The sequence below is a fragment of the Lagopus muta genome, chromosome 14 (assembly GCF_023343835.1).
Source record: "Lagopus muta isolate bLagMut1 chromosome 14, bLagMut1 primary, whole genome shotgun sequence".
Taxonomy (NCBI): Eukaryota; Metazoa; Chordata; class Aves; order Galliformes; family Phasianidae; genus Lagopus; species Lagopus muta.
The window spans coordinates 16,297,103-16,315,212 of NC_064446.1; the positions used below are offsets into that span (position 1 = coordinate 16,297,103).

Genomic DNA, 18,110 nt, shown 5'->3' on the forward strand with positions numbered 1-18,110 from the left:
GGGTTCCTCACAGGCCTGCATCTGGCTGGAGATGGACGTTCCTTCCAGAGAAGGCATCTCCCTGTATTGAAGTGAACAAGTCTGGAGCCTCTTTTTGAGATGGACTGCTGGGGTTCTACACACAGGTAGCTTGGGACGGTAACAAGGAAGTGCCTGCCAAAACCTCTATCTACTATCATTCACTCCGCCACTGCCGCACATCTGAATCTCCTTCACGCTCAGACAAAAGCACCTCTTCCATTACCTAGTGCTTCTGATATTTGACTTTGAAATTACTGGCAAAGAAGGGCAGGAGCTGTTCCAGATCTTAGGAAAGTCTACTTATAAAAAGCTCCAAGAGCAGATTACACACTAAGAGGAGAGAAAGCTAAATATAAAACACTCGCTGTATTCGGAAACATATTTGATCAAGGTAACAAGAGCTTGTTTACTTCTCAGCTTCTTCACATGACATTTTAACTTTCTCTAGACAAGTATTTAGTAGATATTTTAAATCATAATTTGTGATAATTCCAAATAAGCGCTATCTCTGTTTATATAATACAGTCCTTAAGCACAGTTCAGCCTTGCAGAAACATTCCCTGGCAATAATGGGCCACTTCCCAAAGCAGCAGGAGCATGGAGGGAGCTGGGGGAAAGTTCATTTGGACAGACAGTAAACAGAGGCGGGCTGGCACCTCGGCTCCCCCGCCAGCTTACAGTCAGGCACCTTCCTTTGGAGGAGATGGAGCACAGCGTGCCTTCACTTTTGCTGTTAGCAGCTTGGAAGGACCGCCAGGTTGGGCGTCTGGATCGATTATCCCCAGAAACGAACAAATTCCTGCATGCAGTGCAGGACACCTTCTCAAAACAAACGTAATGGGGCAAAACTCCAGCACTGCTCTTCAGCTGGATGAAAACTGACCTAGATCTTCCAAACATAATTAGTCGTGTTTATAAATGGAAACTAACTTTGACATTTAGCTGATGCTTTCTTGAGATTCATACGGAAAACTAGGAGACATAGAATTCAGCCTTCTAGTAAAGTTAGTGACCGGCGAGTCTCCATCTCCCATGCCGTTCTGGAGATGAGAGATGTTCTAACAAGGAGGCTTTCCTTCATCACCAATCTGCCATGGGCTGATCCTTCCTTGGAATTGATTACAAGTTAAAATAAATAAATCACACTTCACCAATGGAAGCGATCACAACTCTGCCACGAAGTCAGCAGTGCGAGTTTGTGCACGGAGAGAAGGCAGGAGGGAGAAGCAACCTATTGTGGCCCCTCTACCAAACAAATACTAATTCATACAGAACGAGGGACTCTAGGACAAAAGGCACTGGGTACAGGCAACGGGCCCAGCTCTATTTTCTGTATACCCTCCCTCCATTTTTTGCACACACAGACAGGACCTCTTTCAGTCCCAAAAGGTGGGCAGGGAACTCTGTGCTGTGAACCAGCAGGGGCTGCCTGCACCCTGGGGCCTCGCAGGGGAGCGCCTCGGCTCTCCCACTAGGCTGCAAGCCAACAGAGGGAGCTGGGCTGCAAACTGCTGTAATCAAGTCATATACGTAGCTAAAATGGATCGTAACAATTTGGAAAGGAACATCAATCCGAGCATCAGTCCCTCCGGCCGCAGATCCAGCACAGGGGCAGCTTGGATGCAAGCAATTGGCAGAGCGTGGTCTGGATATTTCAATGTACGTTGACACTTACACCCTACTGCTGCTCAGCTCTCATCCCTCTCTCACCTCACTTTGCTCTCCTGCCTCTTTACCAGGAATATTTACACTCTCATTTACAGATCCATTAAACGCTCCATAGCATCTCTATGAGTTGCATGGCAATCCAGAACTCCCCATTCTCTCCAAGGATGGGCCTTCTTATGCATCCAGTTTTTGGAATTCATTACTTTTCTCAGCAAGAGGCAACTGAATGGCTTTAAACTGGTATTACAGCACTCCAGGCAAGTTCTAATAGATGAAACAACAGGAACAGAAATCCCTTGTCACCACTCTGGCAATTAAATACAAGGTTTTCCCCTGTAATGGAAAACAAAAACATTCCTTCTTCCTTGTTTCCACTACAGCTTCCTTCCATTAAGTCTTAAGTAGTTTAATACTGTATTTCCTCCTACCCAAGTCTTCACTTTTAAGACAATTTCATATTAACACAACTTAAGTAGCATCTCACTAATTAACACAGGTTCTCTAGAAGGCTAGGAGGAGAGCAACTGAAGCAAACCGACCAAAAAATTAAACAGACTGGAACTGAATGAGAGTTTGCTAAAAAGTTTAATTGCTCGAAACAAGATTAAGACCAGGCTGAAACTATCCATCAAACTATTGTTTTCCTACATCATGTTACCCACAGTTATAAAAACTGCCTGGTGATGAATCACTTCCAACTATTTTTAAATGCATCTACGCAAACGATATTTATAGTTTATGCTAGCTTATCTGTTCTGCATGTTTCTCATGTTAGCACCTTTTTACAATGCAGACAGCACAGCCGTGGCAGGGCGGACAGCAGATCCACCATAGAGAAGAAAATACTTTCACTGCTCCCAGGTGAGCATCCAAGGAAAGGGACGGGGATCCCCAGGGCTCAGCTGATCTCCTGCACTCGACGTTCCTCATGTTTGCTGTGGAGGTGGTGCTCAGACCCAGCCATAAGCATCCTTGTCTTGAAGAGCTTACGCTGTCGATATGAGTCTGCTCCAACATGTGCAGTGGGATATTTCAGATGCAGGTTATCTGCGAGCTCCACACAGAGTTACATTCAAACAGAAGCTTGCTCGCTTGTACAACCTGACAGCACACAGGATCCTGCTTTGTTACAGGGAAAGGTGAATGGAAGTGGAGGGCAAACGGCCCTTGTCCAGCCTGGATGCTGTATCACAGAGCTCTCATCTGAATTATCTGTTCCAAAGGGTTCCCTTCACCTGCCCAAATTCCTCTGCACATTTCTAATACCTGTTACTGGAATTTTTCTTCTGGCTTTTAGAAGATACAACAAAAGTTGAGCCTACAGGACACACAGAGAGGGCATTCTACAGAATGTAATACCTTCTTGCTGCAGTTCAATAATTCACCTTCCATTTGGCCATCACTGAACACAGACAATTGTGCAGATCTTTCTGAAAGAGCACAACTTAAATCGGAACTGACAAACAACAATACATGGCAACTTAATTACAGAACCATAGAAAGACAGAATGGCCTGGGTTGGAAAGGACCACGATGCTCATCCAGCTCCAACCCCCTGCTGTGTGCAGGGTCACCAACCAGCAGCCCAGGCTGCCCAGAGCCACATCCAGCCTGGCCTTGAATGCCTGCAGGGATGGGGCACCCACAGCCTCCTTGGGCAACCTGTTAATGATGCCTACAGCTTTGGAAAACCATCCATTAGCAGAGCCTTGCACAGGCAGGTTGTTCATTTTTTAATAATATTAATAATATTTTTTAATAATGACACCTGAAACGCAAAGCACATTATCAGGTTTCAAGGAACAAAGATGATCCACAGTTGGTATTTTCTGTGTGAGATCCCACGTAAACCCTTGTGACATAGCATGGCTGTAAGGGCGGGAGCAGGAAAGAGACAGCCAAGCTAGAGAAACCAGGGGGCCTATACTTAGAAACACATTTGCAAGAGATGGTCGTTATAGGAGCTGGGGTCACCATAAGGCTCTGCGTCCTGGAGGAGCTGGTGGGCAGCAGCTCACAACAAGGGCTTCTCTAGGGGTTAGCACAAGGAAATAATGCTTCTATGGAGGAAAAAATTAATCCCAAGCCTCCACCTTGTCATTTCTTGAAGGAGGGTGATGCTCCTCAGGTCTACAGGCACTGCAGAGTCAGCTCTGTGCCCCATCTATAAATCTGTCTCATTTATTTACCAGCTTTGCAATCCTCAACATGAATAGCAGCACTGCTTGAGATCCAGGAAACTCCTGCCACTTGTGCTCAGCACACGCTGTGCACAGACACGGCCAGCCCAGCAGTTATTTCACACTCGGTATAATAAACTTGGACCCAAACTGCAATTGGCTTCCGCCCTCCTTGGCTCTGCCCAATTCTTTAACTGTACACAAAGCTGACTTCAGTTTGTTTTCATTTTTTTTCTCCCCCTCTCCTAAATCACCCGGCTCTCCTTAGGATGCCCAGCTTATACTCTGAAGCCTAACACACCAGCCAGATGCTCCCCCAGCAGCTAAAAGCAGCCTGTATGCAGGCTGGGTGTCACACACAGCCAACACACAGACCACAAGCTTGCGCACAAGGAGGCTGGAGGTTTTGTTAGAGCCGTGTGACAGGATGAGTAACTCTGCAATTTACACGGCTTCAGAACTGACAATTAATAGTGGGAACTTCATGTAATGCATTCGGGATCACTTGACACATGTCATTTCACAGAGCACCTGTTTGGCTCCCATGTCTGCATGCAAACATCTGTACATAGAGCACAGCTGCTCCGAAATGCCTCTTTTCACAAAAAGCACGCAGCCCAGCAGCAGCTCCTTCCAGCCAAACCCACCAGCATTAACCATTACGTGTCATGTTATTCAAGTCAACCGCGCTCCCCTCGGCAAAATCAAACAGATAGAAGCAGTCGGGGGGAGAAAGGAACGCCTCGGTGCCATTCAGCGTGAAACTGCGGGAAGAACCGTGAAAAAAAAGGACCTCTCAGAGCCTCGCCTTTCCAGAAAAGACTGCCATCAATCACAGGGAAGATATTAAACTCTCAAACAATTAAAATAACCTCGAGAACCGTGTAACGATCGTACCTGGGAAGCATCTTTGTCCCCCGAGCGGCTCCACTTTCCCAAATCCCTATCAACTCCCGTCGCGCCCGGCTGCCAACTCAGGTTAATAATAGCAGTGAGCCATATTCATCCGAAGCCACAAGACTGTCAGGTGACACACCGAGAGGGCCGAATTTAACTCAAACAAAGGGCTCTCCATGCCGTGCCGCACACGCTTAATCCCCGCGGCCGCCTCGCAGCGCCCGGCAGAGCCCGGGGCGGACATCGCGCGGAGCTGGGGGCGCTGCGGGGGGCAGCGCTGAGCCGAACACCCCCCCCCCCCCCGGCAACCCCCCGCTCCTCCTGACCGCCCCGCACCGCCCCGATCGCGCTCGCAGCCCCGGCAGCTCAAAGCCCGCAGCCTCGCTGGAGGAGCACGCACGGAGCTGGGGCGGCACGCGTGCTGTGGGGGCAGGAGAAGGGAAGCGCTGCCCGGGAAGGGAGGCCGAGCGGCTCGCTGGCTGCAGGCGAGGCGCAGGGAGCAGCGCTGCCCCGTGGGGAAGCAAGGCTGCACGAGGCACGGCGGTGCCAGCTGCCTGCTGCTGCTCTGAGCGTTTTGCACCAACCCGCCTGCTGCTCTGGGACGTCCTCCCCGCTCACAAGGCAGAGATGCGATAAAGGAACGGGGAATCCACAAGGGCAACGCGCTTTAAAGTCATCGACTCTCGTTACAGGCATATGTGGGGCTAACCGCTCGCACCACGTGTTTTGTACGGACAAAGATCAGTAGAAAAACAAAAGCAGGAGACTAGCACCACAGCTCCCATTTCCCCTTTTTCCAGCATCTGCAGGTTTCACCGACACCGCCAATCCCGAAGCCACAGGAGCCCCGTTTGTCATCTCCCACTGCTCTGCACCTCACAACACACAGCTTAGGGATGCACAACCCCTCTGTCCCACAGCAGGTGAATACGTCACGGCACACAACCTGGCCCCAACCCCAGCGGCCCTGGGACCCCCGGGTGGTGCCAGCCCCAGGGAACACCAAACTCCCTCCTCTGCCAAACACCTCCTGCATCAAGGTGGGGAGAAATCCAGAACACACTGACACAGCTTCTGCCACTGTCTTGTATATGGAGGTGGTAGTTTTATGCTCACAGCAAGCATTTCAGGACACAAAAGCAGTAAAACTCCGATGCAGATGCTCACTTGGTTCCAAATCCAGCAGTAAGAGCTTTCGTGACCACGGATGTTTTATAGGAAATGTCTCATTGACATGAGAGCCCACAAGGCCCTATGTCACAGGCTTGGCTTTCCATATGCAAGCAGCACAAGGGAATTCAATGCAGCTACTCACGGTAACACTGAAGACATCAGACCTCACCTCTGAAGCTGCACACAGAGCCCTGGGACTGAGGAGCAGCACCCGACCCCACTCCCTTCCTGACAACATGATCTATGCCCCAACCTCCTCACCTGTGTGGCAAAAGCATCCCTTCCAAAAGGCTACCGCTGTCAAAAGTGACCTTTTTCTTAGAGATGCAGCGGGGAGAAGCTCAGCATGATGCATTATGTAAACATTTATTTACAGGGCTGGCTGCTAAAGTTTCCATTTTACCTCGGGGTAACCTGATGCGTGCAGAAGACAAATGCCTTGAAAGCAGACCCAGCCCCCACTGAACAACTGCCCAAGAAAAATTACTGGAAGGAATTCCTGCCCGGATGGGCACTCACAGCACAGCAGCATGCGGGGCACGAAGGGAGCAGCTGCCCAGTGCCACGGCAAGACAGCACACCAGTGTGGGATGGGGACTTCTTACACTGCACAGAGAGGTGGGACAAGGGGGGCGGCTTTAAGCTAAAAGAGGGGAAACTGAGGTCAGATGTGAGGAGGAAATGTTTTACTCCAAGGGCAGCGAGGTGCTGGCACTGCTGCATTGAGGTGTGCTGCTCCTGGAGGGGCCCGAGGCCATGGATGGGTGCTGGGCAGCCTGAGCTGGGGGCAGGCAGCAGACACAGGATGGGGTGAGGGCTCCACCTGGGCAGCACTTGTGTTAGCAGGGGTTATGATACTCCCCCGCCCTTTGAAAAGGAAGCTTTTTTTTGTTGGTTTGTTTTTCTCAAACTAGAACTTGGATAACAAAGCTGATGCTTTTTTTTTCCTTTCTTTCTCTTGAAAAGAGCAAATATTAACAAGTTTATAAAAAAAAGATCAGAATCTCCTTTCTTAGCCCATCATCTTCTGGAGAGCCTGGGAGGCATCCCGGCATCCCACCTGCACCACTGCAGTGATGGATTCAGCACAGCTGAGCCCAGGGCTCCCTGCAGAGCTCAGTGCTACAAGGGGCTGTTTCCCCATTGAGCCATAAGCTCTCATCCTCAAAACAGCACCAAAAAAAAGAGTTCACGTCTTCACTCTCTGTACAGGCATTCCCCAAAACTTCAAACTACAGCAAAACCTCATATGCAACTTCTGGGGATAAATGATCTAATTTTACACTGAGCAGGCAACCGTTTGCTCCAATCACAGGCTAAAAAGTAATGACTCCTTGTACAGGCTAAAATGAAATGACTCCTTTTTGTTCTCTGCTGCCTTAACAAGTTCTCTCAGCCCATCTCCTAAGGAAGGCTTCCCTCACACTTGTAGAAGCACACAACAAAGAGCCAGCAGCTAAGCCCAGCCATGTTTATTGCTTACTAATGCATAAAGATGGGAGCTGCAAGCCACACCAGACAAGAAGAGAGAAAACCAATTGGGATTTCATTTGAAATCCAACTAGAAATTCTTGGATACTGTTTTTTTTCTACAAAATATTTGCCTTAGTGGAATTACCACTGAGCTAGACTTGACAAAAATGTGCTTTCTGTGCATTTTTGTATCCCTGCAAGGAAGAAAAAATTCCACTGAATTCCTCAGTGCTGGAGAGAAGGAGCGGACAGCACGGAGGCACAGCGCTGTGCGTGCAGCTGGAGCCACGTACCTGAGCACAGCACAGGCACGCACACAGCCCGGCCGCAGCACGAGCCAGCAGCAGGAAGCTGGCTGCAAGCAGCCCACACGGTTCTCAAAATCAAGGCACCATTTTCTTTAAAAGAAACCAGATTTTAGAGAATGGAGAGGAAAAAAAACCTGCGACTGAAAAGCAAGCGGACATTTAGCACAGAAGCAAAGCTGATAAAGCCTCCATCTGCAGGATTCTCGCAGCACCAGGAGGTCTCATGACTGGGATAAAGTGGCTTTATGGAGGTGTAAGGGAGCATCAGCACAAATGCAGATCTGTCTCTGCACATGCTGGGGGGCTGCACCACAGAACATATCTTTCATTTCAAACACAGATATTGAGACCACAGCAGCTCGACTGCCCTTCTACCACTGTCATTTTTGAATCACGATAAAAGATGCTCCCAATGAAAACAGCTATCCAAGTAAAAACCTGCTGCACGGTTAAGCTACCGAAGGATTGGTGTTTGTTTTGTATCGCATTTCCAGTCGCAATCTGCTATAAATAAGACACCAAAACAAACCTCCATCACACCAACTGGTACTGCAGAACAACGGGGCATTTTCCCCGTGCCGAACAGCTCTGTGATTGTGCAGCCGCGGCTGTGCGGGGCGGCACATCTTTCACTGCGCCTGTTAAAGTGGGACCAGTTCAGCGTTGTGCCTGTGCCCAGTGAAAAGTTGGGGAGAAAATGGATGCAATACAAATTGCTTCTGCTCCACACGGATAGCTGGTGGAAATAAATCTCCTGAAATGACATGGAATTACCCAGCCCAGCCGAGGAGGGGAAGCATGGTATCGCTCAGGTTGGGAAAGACCTCTAAGATCCCCAGAATTCAGACACTGAATTCTCTGTATTTGCTTTCAGCTGGAAGCCTTCAGGGCTTCTATTTTCATACTCTTTCAGTAGAATGACAGAATGGCCTGGGTTGAAAAGGACCACGATGCTCATCCAGCTCCAACCCCCTGCTGTGTGCAGGTCGCCAACCAGCAGCCCAGGCTGCCCAGAGCCACATCCAGCCTGGCCTCGAATGCCTGCAGGGATGGGGCATCCACAGCCTCCTTGGGCAACCTGTTCCAGTGCCTCACCACCCTCTGGGGGAAAAACTTCCTCCTACTATCCAACCTAAACCTCCCTTGTCACAGTTTAAGACCATTCCCCCCTTGTCCTATCACTGTCCACCCTCACAAACAGCTGATCCCCCTCCTGTTCATACTCTCCTTTGAAGTACTGGAAGGCCACAATGAGGTCTCCCCAGAGCCTTCTCTTTTCCAAGCTAAACAAGCCCAGTTCCCTCCACCTTTCCTCATAGGAGAGGTGCTCCAGCCCTCTGATCATCTTAGTGATCCTACTCTGGACCCGCTCCAAGAGCTCCACATCCTTCTTGTGCTGGGGGCATCAGCTGACAACTCTACGGCAGTTTTTATTTCTTCTCTTTCCATAAATGAAAACTTGAGATTCTCAACACATTGCTTCGGAATGAGATACCCCCAAAAAAGCCGTCCAGCGCATAAACAAATTACGATGTACTCCAGCCACGCCTGACGTGCCACATCATTTCTGCACCAACAGCACAAACGCATCTCAGGGACCATTTTTTTCTTAAAAATCAAACAGATGATGTATGAAGAAATAAAGAACGGTTGAGAGGCTAACAAGTTAGAGTGTAACCCACTGCTTGGCCGTGGCACGCACCCAGTGCCTCCTTGCAGGATGCTGTGTCCCCAGAGCCTGCAGGTCAGGATGACCCCTGGTGGATGGAACATCCTGATAACATCACGCTGCGGACACCCGACCCACAGCTCAGTGCCACCACGGCCATAAGGTCCCTCTGGCCCCAACGGGAGCCCGCTGCTGTCAGGGTGAGGGCTGCCATCTGCTTGCTGTGATTAAACCATCCCGTAATACTCATGTTGTGAGCTTCGTAAGGGAAAAATGCTCCCCTGGTGGTGACAGCAACACAGCTGGGACGGAGCTCCTTGGCTGTGCTCCACGGCCATGTAATTGATTAAGGTGGTTGTGTTTGTGATTGAGCAATAATTGAGAGCCCAATAAAATGTTTGCCATCCAGATATGGAAAAAAAGTCTTACGAACCCTTCACAACATGCTGCAAACAAAAGAATTACAGCTAATATTAAAAGCTTCAGAAGCTTCACGGATCAAACAGGACAGCTTACTGCCTTGGCCACAGCGTGACCCCAGCACCAGAAGGATGTGGAGCTGTTGGAGGGGGCACAGGGGAGGCTATGAGGATGCTCAGAGGCTGAGCCATTCAATGATTTGCATTTTTGGTTATCAGGAGTGTTAAACATTCAAGGACCACAGCTTCAAGTTTTCAGCTAAATCAACCCCAGCACAAACTCCAAGCAGTCACACTTTTCAGAAATTGCATCCAGTACTTCCAAGTCCTCCCTCTCCTTATGCCAGGTCTCATTTATCTGCACAGACAGCACTGCTTTGTCTGAGGTCTATGTGATCTGCTTTTCCCAAAAGAAAGCAAAAAAGAAAGAGAAAAAGCTGCAGCTGCTCAGGGTTCCTCTGAGAAGGAGGAAGCCAGATGTAAGCAGTTATTCTCCACGGATTCACAAGGATCAGTGCATGAGCAGCATTTTACTCTGTCCCTCATGTGACTGTTTAATTAGGTGTTGATTCACTCAGTCATGAGACACAAGGAAGCAGGGCTGCAAGCCCTCACGTCAAAGGAAAAGTAATGCCTGTTCTGCCAGTTTCTGTATTAGCAAAGTACAAAGGGGACATCCAGTTCTGAAAAGCAAAACTCATGTTTCCTCACCCATGAGCCAAACCATCAGATCACTTCAACCTTTCCATACGAAAAAGAAAATACAGCTCTGGAGGTGTCCCATCCAAATCTGTTCTGGGGAGCAGGCTGGGCATCCTGCCGTGAGCCCAGGCCAGGCTGCTGATCTGCCTTCTGCTTGTTTCTTCAGCAGGAACACTGGCGGTTTTGCTATGGCTTTCCTCCTGGGTGTAACAGGATTGCTTCTTCCCAAAGAGCTTTTCTGTGATGGGGTCCGGTTGCCGTAGCAACAGGCTTTAAAGACTATCAAAGAAATGCTCAGTGCACGGTAAACCCATTTCACAAACTGTGTATATTTGTAATAGGGAAAGCTGGGGGACAATTATTTATATGTACTCGGTCCAGCTGAAGTTTAATGTAAGGATAATCCCTGAATACTGCTTTCAGCCCAAAGGCCGGTGTGTGCGCAGCATTTCAGCTCGCTGTGTTCCCAGCTCGTTTATAATGACAGCCCGGCACGTTATCATAAAACACCATTTTTCCAACAAAGGCTGCCCTTAAACCCATTGCCACTACAGTGCATTCATGCCAGAAGCTTTCTTCCTGGAGAATCCTGCATTAAACCTTTAGTTTGTAACATTCCCAATACTGTGCTGGTAGCCCTACCTTCAGCTGTGTAGATCTCACTGAACAATAAAAAAACTCAGACCCTGGATCAGCAACTTATTCAGAACCCGTGCCTAATGCTGAGCACGTGAGCGGTTTCATTGGAGCAATGAAAGTACTTCCATGTGTGGAGGAGAGCACACGGCTGAAGGAGAGTGCTGACTCAGCCTGACTCGCCCCTCAGATTTCACCCAAACCCCATCTCTGTTCCAGGGGAACAACAGCAAACCACAGGCAGAGGACAACTGGATAGAAACAGCCTAACAAACAAACAGGTGGGAGATGGAATCCCAGCCTACTACAACCCAGGCCCCGGCAGCCCTGTTCCAGGCACGGCCCTCTGCTCCGGCTCTCACAGTGGGATGCCCTGCAGCCTGCATGCACCCCCAGCTCTGGCTCACAGCCTCAGCTTCCCTCCCGTCCAGCTCCTGAATGGTGCACTCCTGTGAATGCTGCAGGAGCCCCTAGACAGCTGTGAGGAGCTGAGGAGCCTGACTACTCAATTCTCCGAGGCAGGAGTCATGCTGCTCAATTGTTTTCCAAATTAACTGTGCAGAGGTGACCTGAAACTATTTCAGGTAGATCTATATAGAGCAGGCACTAAAGGCACTGCCTGGCTTCACTTTTATGTAACTCGTAAGGACACGAGGACAAATAAAAAGCAGATGCTTGAGCAAGCCATGCACTCACACAACTTCGTTAGTGTTAGCAAAATAATGCACCCTGCCAGGAGAAGAGCAGCCCAGCTCCTGCCCTACGTGCATGAGGACAGGAGGGCAATCCCACGTGTGTTCCACGGCCGGCCAGCCGCACTCCCTCTGGTTCTGAAGCTGCTGCTCAGTCACTGAACTGAGCTCCAAGTCCTCTGCAGGTCTGTCACCAGGCACACAGCTGCGTACTCTCCTTTTCTGGTGTTCTCTCTCTTTTCTAGATCTCATTACTTGCTCAAAGCTGTTGGTTTTTAAGAATGCCAGGAATGGGAAAAAAACAGCACAGGAGTGGTCATTGCCTTGTGATTTTTAAAGGAAAAAAAAAAACAAAGAGAGAAAGAGGAATTGCAGCCTGTAGCACACCAGGAGGAGGGACCAGCTCAGGGCTGTGCACTGCACCTGCCTTGCTGTCAGTTACCGGCCATTCAGGAGGAACGCAGCAGCTACAGAAACACCGACCCGTATGGGATGCTCTGTTCAGCTGGAAATAAAAGTTACAAAGATAAATCCTTCAAATTAAGGGACGGAAGTATTTAGGGAAGACAGATCACGTACATAAAGCCACTTTCATTCTACTTCAGACAACGTTCATTCGAAACAGGTGTAAGGTTTGATGTTCACAACCAAGCAGACGACAAGAAGTTTTTAACTCAGGAAGTTCTTTTAGAACAAAAACCGCAGAAGAAGAATTCACATGAGATCCCAGTGCTATTTATCCCAAACCCTAATCCAAATCTAATCCAGATCCAGCCTCTTCAGGTCAGTACTACACAAAAATAGATGTGAATGTCAAACATGCTGAGCAAGAGCGGAGCACGGCCAGGATGGGCTTTGCACAACATGTCTGAAGGAATCGCGCTGTTGTTCCAATCCACTTTTGAAAGGCATTCAACAGATCTTTTGTCCCTCGCACGTGATCCTTGCAGTTGTTTGAGGTGAATGAAGAGTCCCACAGGGAGCACAGGAGACTGCTGTGACCATCGTGTCACCTGGGAACAGCGCTGGGTTGGTGCTCACTGCCTTCCGCTTCTAATTGCACCAGGCACAACACTGCAGTGAAAGGCTACTCACAGAACACATCCACAGTTTACAACATCGAAAAGAACAGAAATAAACGGACTTGGAAAGTTACCCCATGACAAGAACTTCAAAAACCGAGTAAACCTGACACACCTGAGGCAAGACCGATATCCAACGTCAGTCAGCTGAGCTGCCAACCTCCAAACAAAACGAACCATGTCTGGAATCGACCTCACAGCATGATTTTAAAGCTGGGTGGTGTGTGTGTGTCCTATTTAGCAATGATGCGCATGCCAGAAGTACTTGCATTATTAGTTTTACCCATTCTGTATTTCTTCATGAGAAAGGGTGTCTGAAGTGATGTTTTTAATAGACTCCAGTGGGAAAGAACTTTGAGGTATTTAAAGCCCTTCAACCATAACTGTGCATGTGAGGGGCTTTTCTACTGCTAGACTGGCCAGGCCTTATTGAAAATTCCACTTGAAAGACCAATGCAAGCTCCGAGCATCTTTAGGAAGCAGCCACTGCACCTAGATTTCCTTGCTCTTAAACCTTGGCTTGTGATAAAGAAACTGCAGGTTCAGATCCACGTGCTCTCCTGGCTATCAGCATTGAAACCCAGCCCAAACGCACACCTTCCTTATCACGGGATCCTGCTGCGACACACACTCCACGCCAGCTCAGGGTCAACAGAAACACCTGATAAAACCTGCATTGTTCCACAGGGAGAGGTTGTACTTTATCAAGATGTGTGCTGAGTGTACATACAGGAAGCCCCTTTCCGGCAGTGCCTTAGAGCAGCACACCAGGCACTTGCAGGCAGCACAGCTGGCCAGATGTGGCTGCAGCACCCCGGCTCTCCTCAGAGACTGCTCAGGGCTGCAGCTTGATGAGCTCCAACTCAGCACGAGCACCTGTGTCTTCTGCAGCTCACACGCCACAGCCTACCACGATCAAAGCTTAGCTATTATTCTCTCTTGTTCCTCTGGTGTGGCACAATCACTTTGCTCTCCCACTCAAAAGCATTTCCTTGCCTCATCCTTTTTCTCCGTATTCAGGCTGTCCACGTGAGCGTGTGTAAGATGTGGGAACCAGAAGAAACGTAGCACTGCAGGCACCCCGCTGCGAGCCAGTAACAGCACCATGTGAAGCTATTTATTCTGCTGCATCAACAGGAAAGGAAGGTCACGTGCTGGACAGCAATAGCTGTCAGTGCCACCAGGATGTTTCAGACTGGGTCACTGCTTATTTTTTTTTTTGCAAAGGAGCTGTTGGCATAGCAATTGCTCTCTTGGCTCTTCCTTTCTCTTCTCCCTTCTCATGCTAGTGCGTGTCATTTGGAATGACAGCAGTGACCCAAACAGGATGCACCCTACTGCTGGTGGCAGTGATAGGGGATGGGGCAGCACCCAGAGGGAAACGTCAGGGAGCAGAGGCAGTACTGAGGTCCTCAGGCAGCACAGGGCAAAAGAAAAATGAAAAATGGAAGAGAAAGAGAACTGAACTTTAACCCTTTTACCCCTCTGCATGTGTGAAGACTCATCTCCGAAGCACAGGACCAAACAACAGGACAAGGGATACCATCAGTGAAAACATCAGCCTGTAAAATGCATGCACCGAAGCACAGCAGCTGCACACACACACAGGCACCTCCTTGCTCCCCAGGAGCTCTTCTTCCAGCTTAGATCTGCCTTTTGCCAAGCCCAAGCTGTGCCACCAAAAGCCCTCACACCTTACAGAGATATGCCAAAGCTGAGGACACTCAGTGCATTATAGGAACGGGTCATTTTATGTTTGCTTTCATTTCAATTTGTTTCTCCTTTTAAGAACTGTAAACAGACACAACCTCTCGACAAACAAACTCCCTATTCCTGCACATTTTCGCCTCTGACTTCTCTGACCCTGATGAGATGAGAACAACTGCCTTTCATGAATTTACTTTATCATTACCATTTTCAATTACATCTGCTTTGGAGAAAAAGAGGACATTGGTTCACGATGAGCATCCCTTGTGTGACAGAAGGCGCACACAGTTACCCAGCACGCCTGCTGTCACAGCTTCTTAACCCTCTGTGCTCTCAGTACAACTATTTCCTTTTATACCAAGAAAGTAATTTCCAGTAACTCGTAGCAACTGAAATATCTTTAAGCACTGGAAAAAAAAAGAAAAAAAAAAAAAAAGAAAAAAAAAAACCACCACCAAAAACCCCAGCCACCTTTTTCTGTCTATTTCAGCTTTATGTCGGAGCACGGGCTGCCTCAGCATAGGAAGGCAGTCAGCACTACAAAACACGGGGTGCATTTCTTTACATCTGTCTTTAAGGAGTAACGCCATTATTTCTCCTGTAGGAACAAGAAAATTCTGGCAGAAATCTTCCCTCCCAGATCCTGATGTTCAGATAATGTCATTCAATGAGAACGAGCTTCTGGGAAGGAAAGAACGCTTGCCCCATGATTTGCAGCTGATGTTCCCTGCATGCACAACCACACACAGATTATCGTCTCTATCTGCTTTCCACTCACACCTGAACTAATACCATTTTTCTACCCATTTCCACTATCAGATTTCACAGAAAGGATTAAATAAACCATTCTGTGGAAGTCTCCAAACGGAAAGAATATTTTCTAGGTAGGTCATCATGGGGGGCATCACGGCCAATGTGATACACCAAAATAAGATCTCAGTCCGGTCTGATCATTCATGTGTTAGCTAACTGCTCAGACGTGCTTCCTTCTCACTTACCCTCCTCTCTGCACCACCATTACCCAAATCACAGCAAGCCAAATGCAAGGCCCACAGTCTTTGGAGGCCTGTTTTCTCCCAGGGAGGAATGCCCAGCAGACCTGAGAAATAGGAGTTTGTAGCAGAGACTTTGCTATTCCTTTACACCCCTGCATAAAGCCAGCTCTCCCGTGGGTCACGAGGCTAGGACAAAACCAACAAAAGCCAATGGCAAGGCAGCTGCTCCTCTGTGCCATGCCCAAACATGGCACTTTGCTGCGAAAGAGGAAAAGGAAGCAGGAATTTGGGCAAAGAACCGCTCCGGCTCAAACAGGCACAATGCCAGGACCTTCAGTCAGGGCTGAACCGAGCCCAAAGTTTCTTCATTTATCAACTAAAACAGATGGCAGACAACTGCAGCTTGGCTCCTCTTTCTTTCCAGTTATATATCACACAAACTGAAAGTTTACGTTTTGTGTTTTGTTGACACTTTGGCCGGACCAAAGGAACGACACTGCTAGCAAAACACACAGAGCTGGGCACGTATCAGCCCCACAGGCAAGCAGGGCACAGCCAGTGCCTACACTGAAAGAAATACAACTGTTTCTGTAATGGATTTTACTCATTTCAGGTCAAAACCACTGCTGAGGTTACCCAGGCTGCCTCCACAAAGGTAAGACTGTAGAATAAAGACATGCACTCCATTTCACATGCACTCCAGCTACTTCAGTCCAAAAGCAATTCTGAAGCAAAAAACACACTGTACTCATGGACATGCTACACGCATGCACTGTTAATATTCCACGTGCAGTCCATGTAGTGTTTTGTGCTGCAGTTTTCTTGCTCAAACAAGTTTCTCTGTAGAGCATTGTACTCTGAATAATGATATCTACAGAAGCTATCAGTTTCAGAAAAGAAAAAGGTTGAACTTCTTACGCAAATATGCAGAATTATCTCAATGAAAAGCTTCGGTTGGGCACCGAGCAACAGCACAATGCTGTAAAAACAAAAAAATTCTTTTTGATACAAAGACTAGTATAAAGAATAGTAACAGTTCACACTTCCCCAGAGTAGAACACACTGGGGCATGTATTTTTAGACATAAAATGCAGTCATCCTGTGCATTTGCAGTGCAACTGAGCTCTGCATTTTTCCTAATGTTACTCACCAACATGTGATCTTGCAGACGTCCTGCTCCAGATGTAGCAATAGGACAGAACGCAGCCCTGCACATGAAACCACTGTGTGCATTCCTGTGCATGCGTACAGCTTGCCTCTAGAGTGGTCAACTCTTGCATTTAGCCAAGATGACAGCAGGTTCCAAGTCACACTGCAGCAGATCATCCCAGAACAGAAGCCTGAACTCATCCAAGCTGTCACTACCAGCAGACGCTACCTCCAAAGTGTGCACACAGAAAGGATAAACCCCTCCGAAAGCAACAGAAGGGAGACTCATCCAAAGGTCAACCAAAGGAGCTGATGGTTCCCAGAGAGCAAGGTCTGCAACCTGTGTCAGCTAAAAGCACTGTCAGTTCCTAGATTTGCTGCAGAAAGGAGGAAGGCCTTGCAGTGGCCGAAATGGTGCAGACACTTCCTCACAGCCCTGCAGCATCATCTAAAGAATGGAAAACACAGCGCCTGTAAGTCTGCAGAAACACCTTTGGACAACATTTGCCAAGGTTAAGCTCCCACAGACGTAAAGGAGCATTTTTTACCCTACCTGCACACACGGAACCGTGATGAGAAGCCTCGCACTGTGCAGATGGGGATCAGCTCCCCCAGCTCCAGCTGGGACAGGCAGCAGGGAACACTTCACTCCCTGTTGGATCAGGCCCATCCAGGAGGACAGCAGGACCGGCGAGCCAAGGAAAGCTCAAAGCAGAACCAAAGGAATCAGCAACTGGTGAGACCCCCACCAGGCCTGCAGAGCTTCCTGAGCACCACACGAGGCCATATTCTCAGTTGTGAGTCAGCTGTGAGTTGGTCTTTCTTCCCCCTTCAGATGACAGAGAGCCAGCAGCACCCCTGGACTCACACCCTGCAGCCTCTCCCAGAACCATTCTGCTTTAGAGGAAGGAGCTGAAGCTGGAAGGGGAACAGAGTAGGTCCAGAAGCAGAGCAGCACAGACCCCCTCCCCACAGCCGGGCATGGAAGCGACAGGGCCGGGCAGGCTGCAGGCACACTGCCATGTCCTGACCTGGGGTCCCACTTCTGTGAGGCACCTCTTCCAGCACCACCAAAGCTTTGCCTGTGCCCAGAGCAGCTCACAGATCTTCTTCTCTGCAAGCTTCTGCTTCCACAACAGAACTTCACTTCCAGCACTGGAAGGTATGCAAAAGCTCAGATGACAGGAAATGCAAAACAGAATTTGGCAAGAAGCAGCGCTTTGGAAAACAGCGTTATATTTCAAAATACAGGCCAGAGTCGTCATGGCAAGACAGAAATCTGAGCAGAAACCAACATTTATTCAAAGCTTGCCGCACTCAAGCAAATTAATACAACCAA

The 18,110-nt window shown here is 48.7% G+C and overlaps 1 protein-coding gene across 4 annotated transcripts in view; it reads right to left on the reverse strand.

Moving 5' to 3' along the window:
* The window catches only part of FNIP1 (folliculin interacting protein 1), a 60,668-nt gene that overhangs the window by 37,259 nt on the left and 5,299 nt on the right, over window positions 1-18,110 (reverse strand). The window contains exons 1-2 of one of the 4 annotated variants that reach the window (XM_048960264.1): window positions 5,351-5,477; window positions 4,767-4,889 (exon numbers count right to left, since the gene is read on the reverse strand). The exons of 2 other annotated variants lie outside the window; for them this stretch is intronic. In XM_048960264.1, coding sequence (XP_048816221.1) covers window positions 4,767-4,777 — 11 coding nt within the window. In that variant the 5' untranslated portion in view covers window positions 4,778-4,889; window positions 5,351-5,477. Of the gene's footprint in view, window positions 1-4,766; window positions 5,027-5,350; window positions 5,478-18,110 lie in introns of those variants that run through there. One more of the 4 variants, XM_048960265.1, reaches the window with a different exon arrangement.